General features: G+C 44.4%; 1 protein-coding gene across 1 annotated transcript in view; it reads right to left on the reverse strand.

Moving 5' to 3' along the window:
* The window catches only part of LOC104286378 (E3 ubiquitin-protein ligase RNF38-like), a gene marked incomplete at its 5' end in the record, with an annotated part of 33,994 nt that overhangs the window by 10,504 nt on the left and 10,027 nt on the right, over window positions 1-13,463 (reverse strand). The window contains one exon of the mRNA XM_009885003.1: window positions 3,509-3,679. Within this exon, the coding sequence (XP_009883305.1) occupies window positions 3,509-3,679 (171 nt within the window). The remainder of the gene's footprint in view (window positions 1-3,508; window positions 3,680-13,463) is intronic.

Below are 13,463 nucleotides of genomic sequence, written 5' to 3' on the forward strand. Positions count from 1 at the left end.
ATATATACAAAACCATATCAAGCTCCCAGGATGACAATCACGTCACCAGCAGGCACTGGGAAAGTCCCAGACTGGACTCAGTGATGGATGGAAACTGGATTCCGGATCTGGATTCAGGAATGCACGGATCGGGATCAAAGGCAGACAAACAGACAGATCCTTCCTTCGACATCAGCCATTGGAGAAAAAGAGCTGACCCTTTGATCCCTCAGCTTTTATACTGAGCATGAGGCAGATGGGATGGAATACCCTGTTGGTCAGTTTGGGGTCACCTGTCCTGTCTGCTCCTCCCCACAGGTGGGACCCCACTATGCTTTTCCACTTCCGACCCTCCAACGGGGCAAATAACAAAGTTGGTTGGCCTTGGTTATTATAGCAATAAGTATAAGCAAGGTCCTCTCTGCATACCATGCCTGGGCATCAACTGTAAACATAGGTCTTATCACTCTGAGAGAGTGAACATTGTCTGCACAATATGCTGTTAATTTCAGTAGTTAGAAGAGGCTTAGATAAAAAGTGAAGTTACTGAAGAGAAAATTGCTCCTGTTTTACCTCAAACAAGGACACCTGACAAATAGAGAAAGGTAAACATTGCATTCATCAACAAAAATGGCTAAAAGGACAATCTGGGAAACTACAGGCCAGTTGACCTTACTTCAGTCCCTGGGAAAATCATGGAGTGAGTCCTCTTGGAACATATTTCTTGGCACATAGAGGAGGGAACAGTCAGCATGGCTATACCAAGGGAAAATCAACCAGATTGTCTAGTATGATAAGGTGACTGGATTTGTGGATGAGGGGAGAGCAGTGGATATCATTTACCTCAACTTTAGCAAGGCTTTTTACACTATCTACCACAATATTCTTGTAACCAAGTTCAGATGTTACAGTCTGGATGGGTGGACAAGCAGATGGATAAAAAAGATGTTTGGATGATCAGGCTTAGATCATAGTGGCTAATTGGTCATACTCTACCAAGATGCTGGTAACAAGTGGTATATCACAAGGACCTGTCCTATTTAACAACATTATCAATCACCTGGAAGTGACAGAGTACTTGCCCATGAAGTCTACAGCTGATATCAAATTGCAGAGAGCAGTCCATACACTGGAAGGTAGGGCTGCCATACAGCAGGATGCAGACAGGCTGGAGAAATGGGCCAACAGGAACCTTATGATATTCAACAAAGACAAATGCCAAGTCCTGCACCTGGGAAGGAAGAACCCCTGGCAACAATCCAAGCTGGGGAATGACTGGCTGTGAAGCAGCTCTGCTGAAAAGGCCCCAGAGCCCTTGGTAGGCAGCAAGCTGAACATGAGCCAATGGTGTGCCCTGGCAGCAAAGGCGGCGAGTAGTATCTTGGGCTGTATTAACAAACAGTAGCTTAGCCAGTAGATTGAGCGAAGTGATTATTCACCTTCTACTCAATGCTTGTTAGACCTCATGTAGAATACTACATCCAGTTTTGGGCACCCAAATACAAAAAAAAAAAAAGACATTGTTCAAGTAGAACAAACTCAAAGGAGGGCCACCAAGATGATCAGGGGACTGGAGCATTTATCCTATTAGAAGAGCTTGAGGGAACCAGCCTTTTTCTGCCAGGAGAGGCAAAGGCTTGGGGGGAGGGGGAAAGGACACCTAACAGCGGCCTTCCAATACCTTCAGAGATTGATCAAGAAGATGGAGCCAGGGTCTTTACAGTGGTGCATGGTGGAAGGACAAGAGACAATGGGCATAAGTCAAAACAAAAGAGGTTCCAGCTAAATACAAAAACAAGCTTTTTCACCATGAGGACAGTCAGGCAGTGGAACGGGAGCCTAGAGAGTTTGTGTAGTCTCCATCCTTGGAGGTTTTCAAGACCCAACTGGAAAAAGCCCTGAGCACCCTCACCTGACCTCATAGCTGATCCTGTTTTGAACAGAAGGTTGAACTAGAGACCTCCTGAGGTGTCTTCCAACCTGAATTATCCTCTGATCCTGTGATCCTATGATCCCTTTCATCAGACTGCATATATAAGGCAGCAACTGACTTTCTTAATAGACACGTTCTCAAACTGAAGTAAATAGTTCTATTTCACTACCATAAGGAATGATTGAAGGCACACTGATGTATAAAGAATTAAGAAGTTTCTTACAAAAACAACTCAGCTTTTCCCTGTGAAGCAAAAATCTTCATTATAAACACCATGATTTATACTTATAAATAATCTATTGCAACATTTAGGCTAGATACATTATCTTGAAGCTATACTTTTGCTATTAGGAAAGATCAATTCAAATCTCAGCTCATTTTGGTCTCATTTTTCAGGAAAACCTTAACTCTACTATTTCACTAATTCACCCTTCTTTTTCCAGTACTGAATTCCACATGCTTCAAAACAGTCAGCTATGAAAGTCATCCTGTGGAAGCAAAGGAAAATTGTTTCCTCTTTCTGCTGAACAAACTTTAAATAGCATTTTTAAGGCAATAATTCTTCTAGTAAGACTTGACAGCAAAAAATCAAGCTATCAAACAGAGCTAAAAGTTAACAAGGGAGCCTATTCCTGAAGCTAAGTTAAGAAAGAAGCCCCAACATTTTCTGAGGGAAGACATCCTGATTACCAGAGAAAACTATGCAGAACTGTTCCCCCATGACTATAATGAAATTATTAAAATAGTGCCAACACCTGACATTTAACACAGCAGTAACAAATAGTTACTGCTCAAAACACACTGAGCAGTATTTGTTAGTAATACTGAAATTATTTTGCATTTCTGTATTAATGAAATATTGGTAGAGCTCCAAAGAAACAGGCACAAAGGTGCCTGGCAGAAGATTAGTGAGTGGAAATTACTAATCTCTGGCAGAAGATTAGTAAGTAGAAATTACAAAATGTAATTTTTTCCCTTGTGTCCAAAATAGCATTTCTCTCATGTTTGCATAAGCCCTATTATGAAGGCATTAACTTTTGGGCCAAGTTTGTTTAAGTGAAAAGAGTCAATAATTTCCATAAGCAGGGGAAAAAAGAGGTTCCTGTAGGCCATAGAAGGCTTGAGTAATACTTTTCACACTAGTGTTCGGGGGGGATACAGTGGTCACATTAAATAAACTGTGAATTAATGTGGTAGAACCATGCAATAGAAATAATGCTTTGTGCTTTCTGGTTTCTCTGCAAAGTGTTTTCTCTGGGACCACTGCTGCACTACACTTAGGTCTCTATATTCTCTTTTACTTTCTGGAAGAACACCACCTGCAGAAGTAGTACGCGAAGCAAACTTATGTCAGACTGACAGGAGTACAAGCCTCCAGGGAAATGGAGTGGGCAACAGAATCAAAATGAATTTCAAAACATTATTTTTTTTCTTCAGACTAAGTCTTGCTCAGGTAGCACTACTACAAAACCCTATTACTTACTCTAAATCAGATCCATTTGTTCTCTCAACCAGAATGTTATTAGAAGGACAAGAGCATTATTTGCTGATCAACACCCAAATATTTTAGGAGAGGGGATATGAAGCATTACTTACTGAACGTGACTGCTGTGCTTGGAAGGGAACAAATTGCCCTGGAGGTGGCAGGTGAGACGGATGATGCGGAGAGAGGTGAGGAGGATGCAAAAGGAATGGGTCATTAGAAATCAGAGGTGGGAACGCTGCATATGGTACTGGTAGATGTTGGACTGAGCATGCCTGAAGCATCTGAAAGAAAATGAACATTTTTATATATCTCGAGTGAAAGGAGATTATCAAAAGAAAGCAGTCCAATTACCCTTAGCTTACAAATACAATCCACACAATAATTCATTCAGAAACTCAATGAACAGAGATTTTAGTACAGAACAGGGTCTAAAAGTGTGATGCTACCAGCTACACTTGCAAGGAGCAAAGGGCCTTTTACTTCAGATGAAATCAAAAGGACTTGGGGGTGTTCGCTCTGGCACAGACTCCCAAGATGGGAGCAGGTTTACTTACCACAGTAGCTTCTATTCTTCCCATATATTACATTTACAGACACACACCAAGAAAACAATCACCAGTTGGAACTGAAGGACTCATAATATGAGATTGTACCCTAAACAACTCTGTTGCGGGAAGTTGGGCCCCTTCTCTCCCTTCCCCTCTTGCTGGTACCTGCTGTCCCTTTCTCTGTCCTGGGACTTCGAGGTGATCTGCTGAAAGAAAACGGTGTCCATTTGCTGCAACTGCAAGGCTGTGGCTGTAACCCAAACAGAAGCACTACAGCCTAACTATACTGACATCTCCCCCCAAAACAGAACTCCCAAGGATCAATATAGCTGTCCAGACCTCAGGCTGCATGCAGCTCCAGTAACTGGAAGTCCACTCAGCACCTGAAGGCAGCGGTGGAGGTCATAGCTGCACAAGTGTGTCCAGCTGGAAGAACTCTTCAGACAAATAACTATGTTACAAGAGGAGGTCATCAGGCAGCGCACTATCTGGGAATGCGAGCAGGAGATTGATGCATGGTATTGTGCACTGTCCCAGGCTGAGTGACAGCCCTGCCTTAAGGCTGTGCAAGGGGAAGGTAAGTGGAGTGACTAAATCAGTGCAAAAGGGAAGACATACAAATATCATCTATCTGGATTTCTGTAAGGCCTTTGACACAGTCCCCCACAACATATTGGGTGAGGAATACATTCAGTTTCTTCAGTATTGAACAACTGGATTAAGGCAATAGATTTGAAAGCCTGAAGGACGTTTAAAATATACTCTAACCTCCTGCATAATACACATCACAGAATGTTGCTCGATAATCTTTATGCAGTATCCTTAACACACATTAAAGCTATAATAATCTTTATTTATTCTTGGCTATTATATAAACTGATGAACTGCATTTTAATATTTCCAAAAGTACCTCCTATCTGTGTTATAGAATACTATGTTATGTTGTACCTGCACATTTATTATTTATTTCAGAGGATCATTTGAGTTCCTCAGGGGTTGGTACTAGTGTTGTTTAACATCTTTGTTGGAGACATGGACAGTGGGATTGAGTGCACCCTCAGCAAGTTTGCTGACGACACCAAGGTTGACATGCTGGAGGGGAGAGCTGCCATCCAGAGGGACCTGGACAGGCTTGAGAGGTGGGCCCATGCCAACCTCATGAAGTTCAACAAGGCCAAGTGCAAGGTCCTGCACCTGTGTCACAGCAATCCCAAGCACAAATACAGGCTGGGCAGAGAACAGATTAAGAGCAGCCCTGCCGAGAAGGACTTGGGGGTGTTGGTTGATGAGAAGCTCAACATGAGCTGGCAATGGGCACCTTCAGCCCAGAAGGCCAGCATCAAAAGAAATGAGGCAGGTCAAAGAAAGTGATTCTAGCCCTCTGTTCCGCTCTGGTGAGACCCCACCTGGAGTACTGCATCCAGCTTTGGAGTCCTCAGCACAAGAAGGACATGGGCCCGTTGGAGTGGGTACAGAGGAGGGCCACAAAGATGATCAGAAGGCTGGAGCACCTCTCCTATGAGGAGAGGCTGAGAGAGCTGGGGCTGTTCAGCCTGGAGAAGAGAAGGCTCCAGGGAGATCTTGTAGTGACCTTCCAAGTATCTGAAGGGGGCCTACAGGAAAGCTGTAGAGAGTTTTTCCAAGGACATGTAGTGATAGGACAAGGTGTAATGGCTTCAAACTAGAAGAGGGTAGATTTAGATTAGATATTAGGCAGAAATTTTTCAGTATGAGGATGGTGAGGCACTGGAACATATTGCCCAGAAAAGTTTGTAGGTTCTCCATCCCTGGAAGTGTTCAAGGCCAGGCTGGATGGGGCTTTGAGCAACCTGGTCTAGCGGGAGGTGTCCCTGCCCATGGCAGGGGGGTTGGAACTAGAGGATCTTTAAGGTCCCTTCTAACCTAAACCCCTTTATGATTCTATGATTGTATGAAGTAACTCACAAGATGAAGTAGACTGGACATTTATCTCTGCTTGGGGTAGAAGGAAGAACCTTCCCCAATCCCCTGATGTGCCCTTGCATAACAGACATGATGCTCTGGGGTTGGAGTTTGAAAAGCACAAGTAATGGACAGGATCCAGGAAAAGACCATGCAAAGTTGATCCAGCCACCCACCCACATTAGAACCAGTGCCAGATTCCTTACTGAGAGGCACTGAAGCACCCATTTGCCATCCAGACAATTTCTCTAGACAAGTCTGTTGTCTACTAGGAGCTCACATTCGTGATGTCCCTGAGAGGCTGCCGAACCTGGTGAGCCCTACATATTATCATCCGCAGTCAGAGGAAGGTGTTCAGGAAGGAGGAGACAAATTGAAGAGGTGAATGCCTGGCTTTGTGGCTGGTGCCTGTGGGAAAGTAACAGAAGATTGGCAAGGAAGATTGTAAACACGCTCCACCTGGGGTGCTGGACAACACATATATCACACTAATTGTTGTTCAGCCTTGTGTGCTTGCAAGTAGAACATCCACACTTAGATAAGGTAAGCCTGGGGTGGACTGAGGGACACCTTCTCTAGCATACATGAGATCACTGCCTTGTTGAATAAGATCAAAGCACAGTGGAAAACTGCGCCTGCTTGAACCCTTGAAAAGCAGGCGAGAACAGCAAGTCAGAGCTCACATGCTCCTGCTAACAAGGACTTTCTCCCACTCTGTGGTGCCTGCATGCCCTGCTCACATTCCTCTGGGTGTTGCTTCAGATATTCCCCAATTCGCAAGGTATTGAGATTAAATTTGTTCTTTGTCTTTCATCCGTGTTTTTGTGGTTGTTCTTGCGTCCTCCCCTAGTTGGCTCACACAGTGCCATACTTAAGCTTTTGGCTTCTATGATTGTGGATCTATCTTTGAGAAGCCGGGTCTGTTGGGAACTGATGCCCCACCTGACCAAGTGGGGCAACAGTGTCTTTGCCAACATGCTGACTAGACGTATAGAGAGCTTTAAAATAGATTTATCGGGGGAAGGGGATGGAGTTATGAGTAACAGAGAAGAGCCAGGGGCTGCTAATGCATTAGGAACCAATAGGGAAACACCTGAGAAATGCCGCAAAGGAATTAGGGCTTGTTCTCCAAAAAGGTGACATAGTCAACAGCCCAACTGAAGTGCCTCTATACCAATGTATGCAGCACTGGGTAACAAACAGGAGGAGTTGGAAGCCATTGCGCAGCTAGAAAACTATGATCTAATCACAGTCACTGGAATTTGGTGGGATGAATCACACAACTGGAGCACTGCAATTGACAGATTCAGACTGTTCAGAAGGGACAGGCAAGGAAGGAGAGGTGGGGGGGGGTCACCCTCTATGTAAAAAAATTGATTGACTGCACAGAGCTGTCTTTGAAAAACAGCAATGAACAGGTTGAGAGCTTATGGGTAAAATTTAGGGGCCAAGCCCACAAAGGAAACCTCATGTCTGGTGTTTACTACAGGCTTCGTGATCGAGGGGAGCCTGTTGAAGAAGCATTCTTACTTCAGCTACAGGAAACATCCTGCTCATAGGCTCTGATCCTGCTGGGGGACTTCAATCACCCTGACGCCTCCTGGAAAAGTAGCAGAGCAAGCTACTGAAGTGCACCGAGGAGAATTTCTTAATCCAGGTAACAGACAGCCCAACCACCGGAGAAGTGTTACTAGACCTGTTGCTCACCAACACAGATGAACTAATTGAACAGGTCAAGATCGGTAGCAGTCTGAGCCACAGTGATGATGCCCTGGTGGAATTTACAATCTTGAGGGATACGGGCCAGGTGAAGAGTAAAGTCAAGATCCTGAATTTTAGGAGAGTGAACTTTCAGTTGTTTAAGGAATTAGTGGATGAGACCGCCTGGGAAACTACCCTCAGAGATAAAGGAGCTGAACAGAGCTCGTAGCTCTTTAAGGACGTTTTTCTTAGAGTGTAAGAGCTCTCAATTCCCATGTGTAAGAAATCAGGCAAGGAAGGCAAGAGACTAGCATGGTTGAGTAAGGACCTCCTGATCAAACTAAACTGTAAGAAGGAAATGCACAGACAATGGAACCAGGGACATGAATTCTGGGAAGAATATAGGGATGCTGCCAAAGTGTGTCGGGACGGGCTCAGGCAAGCTAATGGGATCAGGAAAGCTAAGGCATAGTTGGAGTTGAATTTGGCAAGGGATACAAAGAAAAATAAGAAGGGGTTTTACAGGTACGTTGGCCAGAAAAAGAAGAAAATGTACCCATTTTAAAAAAGGGTAGAAAGGAGGAACCTGGGAACTACTGACCAGTCATCCTCACCTCTGTGCCTAGTAAGATCATGGAAAAAATCCTCCTGGAAGATATGTTGAAATATGTGGAAGACAGGGAGGTGATTAGAGAGAGCCAACATGACTTCACCAAGGGCAAGTCATACCTGACTTATATAGTGGCCTTCTACAATGGAGTGACTGAATCAGTGGCCAAGGGAAGAGTTATGGATGTCATCTACCTGAACTTCTGTAAGGCCTTTGATATGGTCCCCCACAACATTCTTACCTCTAAATTGGAGAGAGATGGGTTTGACAGATGGAGTGTTAGATGGAGAAGGAATAGGCTGGATGGCTACATCCAAAGACTTCTAATCAGTGGCTCAATGTCCAAGTGGAAAACAGTAATGAGTGATGTCCCTCAGGAGTCCATACTGGGACCAGTACTGTTTAATAACTTCATCAATGATACAGACATAGATTCTGCCCCTCTACTCTGCTCTGGTGAGACCCCATCTGGAGTACCGCATCCAGTTCTGGGGCCCCCTGTACAAGAAAGACATGGACCTGTTGGAGTGGGTCCAGAGGAGGGCCATGAAAATGATCAGAGGGCTGGAACACCTGTCCTGTGAAAAAAGGTTGAGAGAGTTGAGGTTGTTCAGCCTGGAGAAGAGAAGGCTCCGGGGAGACTTTATTGCGGCCTTTCAGTAATATTAAGAGGGCTTATAAGAAAGACAGAGAAAGACATTTTGCCAGGGCCTGTAGTGACAGGCACATTTTTTTCCTTTTCTAGCCAACGTACCTGTAAACCCCTTCTTATTATTCTTTGCATCCAAACCATTCTATGAGTCTATGATTCTGAGTTATAACTAGCCTTAAAAGTTTTGCTCATTTCCATGTTCTGAGGGGGCCCTTATGCTCTGGAGTGAAAACTCTTCCTCTGACTTATGAAGTCATCACCCAGAGACAGAATTTCCAGTAAAAGCAAACCTCTCCTCTGTGAAGTTGTGTGTCCAAAATATAGTGTGAGGCGCTAAAGTTTGAAGTCTCAGGAATCAAGGATCAAAGGGAACACAGGGGCAGATGACATTACAGTTGGCATCTGCTACAGGCCACCTGACCAGGATGACGGAGCAAAGGAGGCCCTTCATAGACAGATAGGAGTGGCATGGTGTTCAGAGGCCCTGGTCCTCATGGGGGACTTCAACCACCCCGATATCTGTTGGAGGGACAACACAGCAGGGCACAAGCAATCCAGGAAGTTTTTGGAATGCATTGATGACAACTTCCTCCTCCAAGTGGTAGAGGAGCCAACAAGGAGGGGCTGGTGGGGAATGTCATGATCAAGGACAGCCTTGGCTGAAGTGATCATGAAATGGTAGAGTTCAGGATCCTTAGGGCAGCGAGGAAGGTCCTCAGGAAGCTCACTGCCCTGGATTTCAGGAGAGCAGACTTTGGCCTTTTGAGGGCTCTGCTTGGTATGGTGCCATGGGTTAAAGCGCTGGAGGGGAGAGGGGCCCAAGGAAGCTGGTTAGTATTCAAGGATCAACTCCTCCAAGCTCAGGAGCGACGTATCCCAACAATTAAGAAGTCAGGCAAAAAAGCCAGGATACCTGCATGGATGAACAAGGAGCTCCTGGACACACTCAAAAGCAAAAAGGAGGACTACAGAAGGTGGAAGCAAGGACAGGTAGCCTGGGAGGAATACAGAGAAACTGTCCAAGCATCCAGGGACCAGGTTAGGCAAGTAAAAGCCCAGATAGAATTAAATCTGGCCAGAGACATCAGGGGCAACAAGAGAAACTTCTATAAGTATGTCAATGATAAAAGGAAAACTAGAGAAGGTGTGGGCCCTCTCCAGAAGGAAACAGGAGACATGGTCACCCAGGATATGAAGAAAGCTGAGGTACTTAATGACATTTTTGCCTCAGTCTTCACCGGCAAGGGCTCTAACCACACTGCCCAAGTCACAGAAGGCAAAGAAAGCAGCTGTGAGAATGAAGAACAGCCCACTGTAGGTGAAGGTCAAGTACGAGACCATCTAAGGAACCTGAAGGATCACAAGGGACATGGGACCTGATGGGACCCATCCACGGGTCCTGAGGCAACTGGTGGATGAAGTTGCTAAGCCACTTTCCATTATATTTGAAAAGTCGTGGCAGTCCAGTGAAGTTCCCACTAACTGGAAAGGGGGAAAAGTAGCCCCAGTTTTCAAAAAGGTAAAAAAGGAAGACCCCGGGAACTACAGGCCAGTCAGTCTCAGCTCTGTGCCTGGCAAGATCATGGAGCAGATCCTCCTGGAAACTATGCTAAGGCACATGGAAAATAAGGAGGTGATTGGTGACAGACCACATGGCTTCACCAAGGGCAAGTCATGCCTGACAAATTTGGTGACCTTCTACGAAGGGATTACACCGTTGGTATATAAGGGAAGAGCAACTGACATCATCTACCTGGACTTATGGAAAGCGTTTGGCACTGTCCCGCATGACATTCTTGTATCTAAACTGAAGAGACATGGATTTGATGTATGGACCACTCGGTGGATAAGGAACTGGCTGGATGGCCTCACTGGAAGAGTTGCAGTCAACAGCTGGATGTCCAAGTGGAAACCAGTGACAAGTGGCATTCCTCAGGGGTTGGTATTGGTGTTGTTTAACATCTTTGTCGGCGACATGGACAGTGGGATTGAGTGAATCCTCAGCAATTTTGCTGACAACACCAAGGTTGACATGCTGGAGGGGAGAGCTGCCATCCAGAGGGACCTGGACAGGCTTGAGAAGTTCATGAAGTTCAACAAGGCCAAGTGCAAGGTCCTGCACCTGTGTCGCAGCAATCCTGGAAACTATGCTAAGGCACATGTCCAAAGTATAGTGTGAGTCACTAAAGTTTGAACTCTCAGGAATCAAGGTGGTGGTCCGGAGTACAGAAACTCACTTCATGGAAGTGCTCAGTTTTACTTCTAGCTCTGCAAATCTGGGAACATTCTTTCATCTGCTTTTTTCATCAGTCACCAGAATATCTGGCATTCCTTTTATGTTTCTGACCATTAAAAGTACAACTCAAAGTGAGCTTTTAAAAAATAAACATCAATTCTCTTATGTAAACAAGGTGTCGTGGTTTAACCCCAGACAGCAACTAGGATTGTGCAGCCATTCACTCACTCCCCCCCACTCCCCAGTAGAGTAGGGAGAAGAGGGGGAAAAAGGAGAAAAAAACCTCATGGGTTGAGATACAGTTTAATAGAATAGTAATGGAGAAGGATGATAATAATAATAATGGTAAAAGAATATACAAAATAAAGTTATGTAATACAATTGCTACCACCACCCGATGATCGATTGCCCTGCCTGTCCCAAGCAGCGATCGCAGATTCCTGCCCCCTGGCCAACCCCCATTTATATACTGAGCATGACATCTATGGTATGGAATCTTCCTTTGGCCAGCTTGTCCTGTCTATGTTCCCTCTCAGCTTCTATGGGAAGCTGAAAAAGTCCTTGACTTAATATAAAAATTATTTTGGAACAACTAAAACTATACATGTTATCAACATTATTCTCATACTAAATCCAAAATACAGCAGCTACTAGGAAGAAAATTAGCTCTATCCCAGCTGAAACCAGGACACGAGGGTATTTATTACAGACAGTTTTCAAACATTAAACTTCACTGCTCCACTTTCAGAGTGAATCAAGCTTTATCAGGAAATGGAGTAGAGGACACAGCTGTACTCTCTCTTACCCAAAGCATATTGTTCTCATTAGAAAACACAAAACACATTATGGTCAATATGCATAATGACTGCAAAGATGGTAAGGAGATATAGTTTACAATCAGATTCCAATAGCAAAAGTGCAGTCACAACCTCATTTACTGTGGTTATGACCCCAAATTGATCTTTACACCAAGCTGATACAGTTCAAGATTAATCTGATCTAAATACTTGTTTTCCTCAAATGATCCTCTGAAATAAATAATAAATGTGCAGGTACAACATAACATAGTATTCTATAACACATGTAGGAGGTACTTTTGGAAATATTAAAACGCAGTTCATCAGTTTATATAATAGCCAAGAATAAATAAAGATTATTATAGCTTTAACGTGTGTTAAGGATACTGCATAAAGATTATCATAGAATCATAGAATGGTTTAGGTTGGAAAGGACCTTCTGTGGTGTGTGTTATGCAGGAGGTTAGAGTATATTTTAAACGTCCTTCAGGCTTTCAAATCTATTGCCTTAATCCAGTTGTTCAATACTGAAGAAACTGAATGTATTCCTCACCCAATATTACAATAAGAGGACATGTCAACAAGTCTCCACTTTATAGTGTTATATTCTGAAATAATTTCATTCTTTTTAAGTAGAGCTAGAATGTGCAACGATCTCTGGTACTAAAAATAAGCGACCATTGCAATTCTAGAAAGTCTTTTCAGAAGTTTATTGAAAAGTTTTCGTTTTACAGGCTGACTTTTCCAGACCATGTCACAAAGAGAGACAGAGTGAGAGAGAGACAGAGAGAAAGCGAGAAAAGGAGAGGGGAGGGAGGGAGGGAGAAAGTGAAAGAAAGATAGTGAGGACGAGGTAGAGAGAGGCAGAGAGAAAAAGAAAACAGAAGAGGGCGATAAAGAGAACAAGATAGGGGAAGAGAGGCAGAGAGAAAAAGAAAGAGCGGAGGAGAGAGAAGAGCGCAAACATGAGAGTAAGTGAAAGAGTGAGAAAGAAAGAAGAGGGAAAAAGGAGAAATAGAAGGATAAAAGAAGAAAAAGACAGAGAACGAGTGAGGGAGAAACAGAGAGGGAAAATGAGAGCAAGGAAGAGCAATCAAGACAGAATGACAGAGGAAGTGTGAGAGAAAGTGAGTGCGCACAAAAGTGCGAAAGAGCAGAAGACAGCAGAGAAGAGAGAGCAAGAAAGAGAGCAAAAGGCAGAATGAGAGAGAGAGAAAGAGCATCAGCAAGAGACAGGCAAAGAGAGAGAGGGAGGTAGACACGGGGAGCCATGTGCGTGCAAATGCAGAGAGAAAGAGAGGAACGTGCAGACAGAGGAAGAGAAAGAGGCACATGCAGACAGATGCAGAGGCCAGACAGATGCATACACACAAAGATGCAGTGGAAGAGAGACACGTGCACACAGACGCAAAGGAAGAGAGGTGGACAGGCACACAAACGCAGAGTGACAGAGAAAGACAAACAGGCACATACATAGATGCGGAGAGACAGAGAACCACGCACAGACACAGAGGAAGAGAGACACGTGTGCATGCAGATGCAGAGAAAAACGGGGGGGGGGGGGGAGGGAACCCACGGCG

Source organism: Charadrius vociferus, unplaced genomic scaffold (genome assembly GCF_000708025.1).
Source record: "Charadrius vociferus isolate BGI_N301 unplaced genomic scaffold, ASM70802v2 scaffold350, whole genome shotgun sequence".
NCBI lineage: Eukaryota > Metazoa > Chordata > Aves > Charadriiformes > Charadriidae > Charadrius > Charadrius vociferus.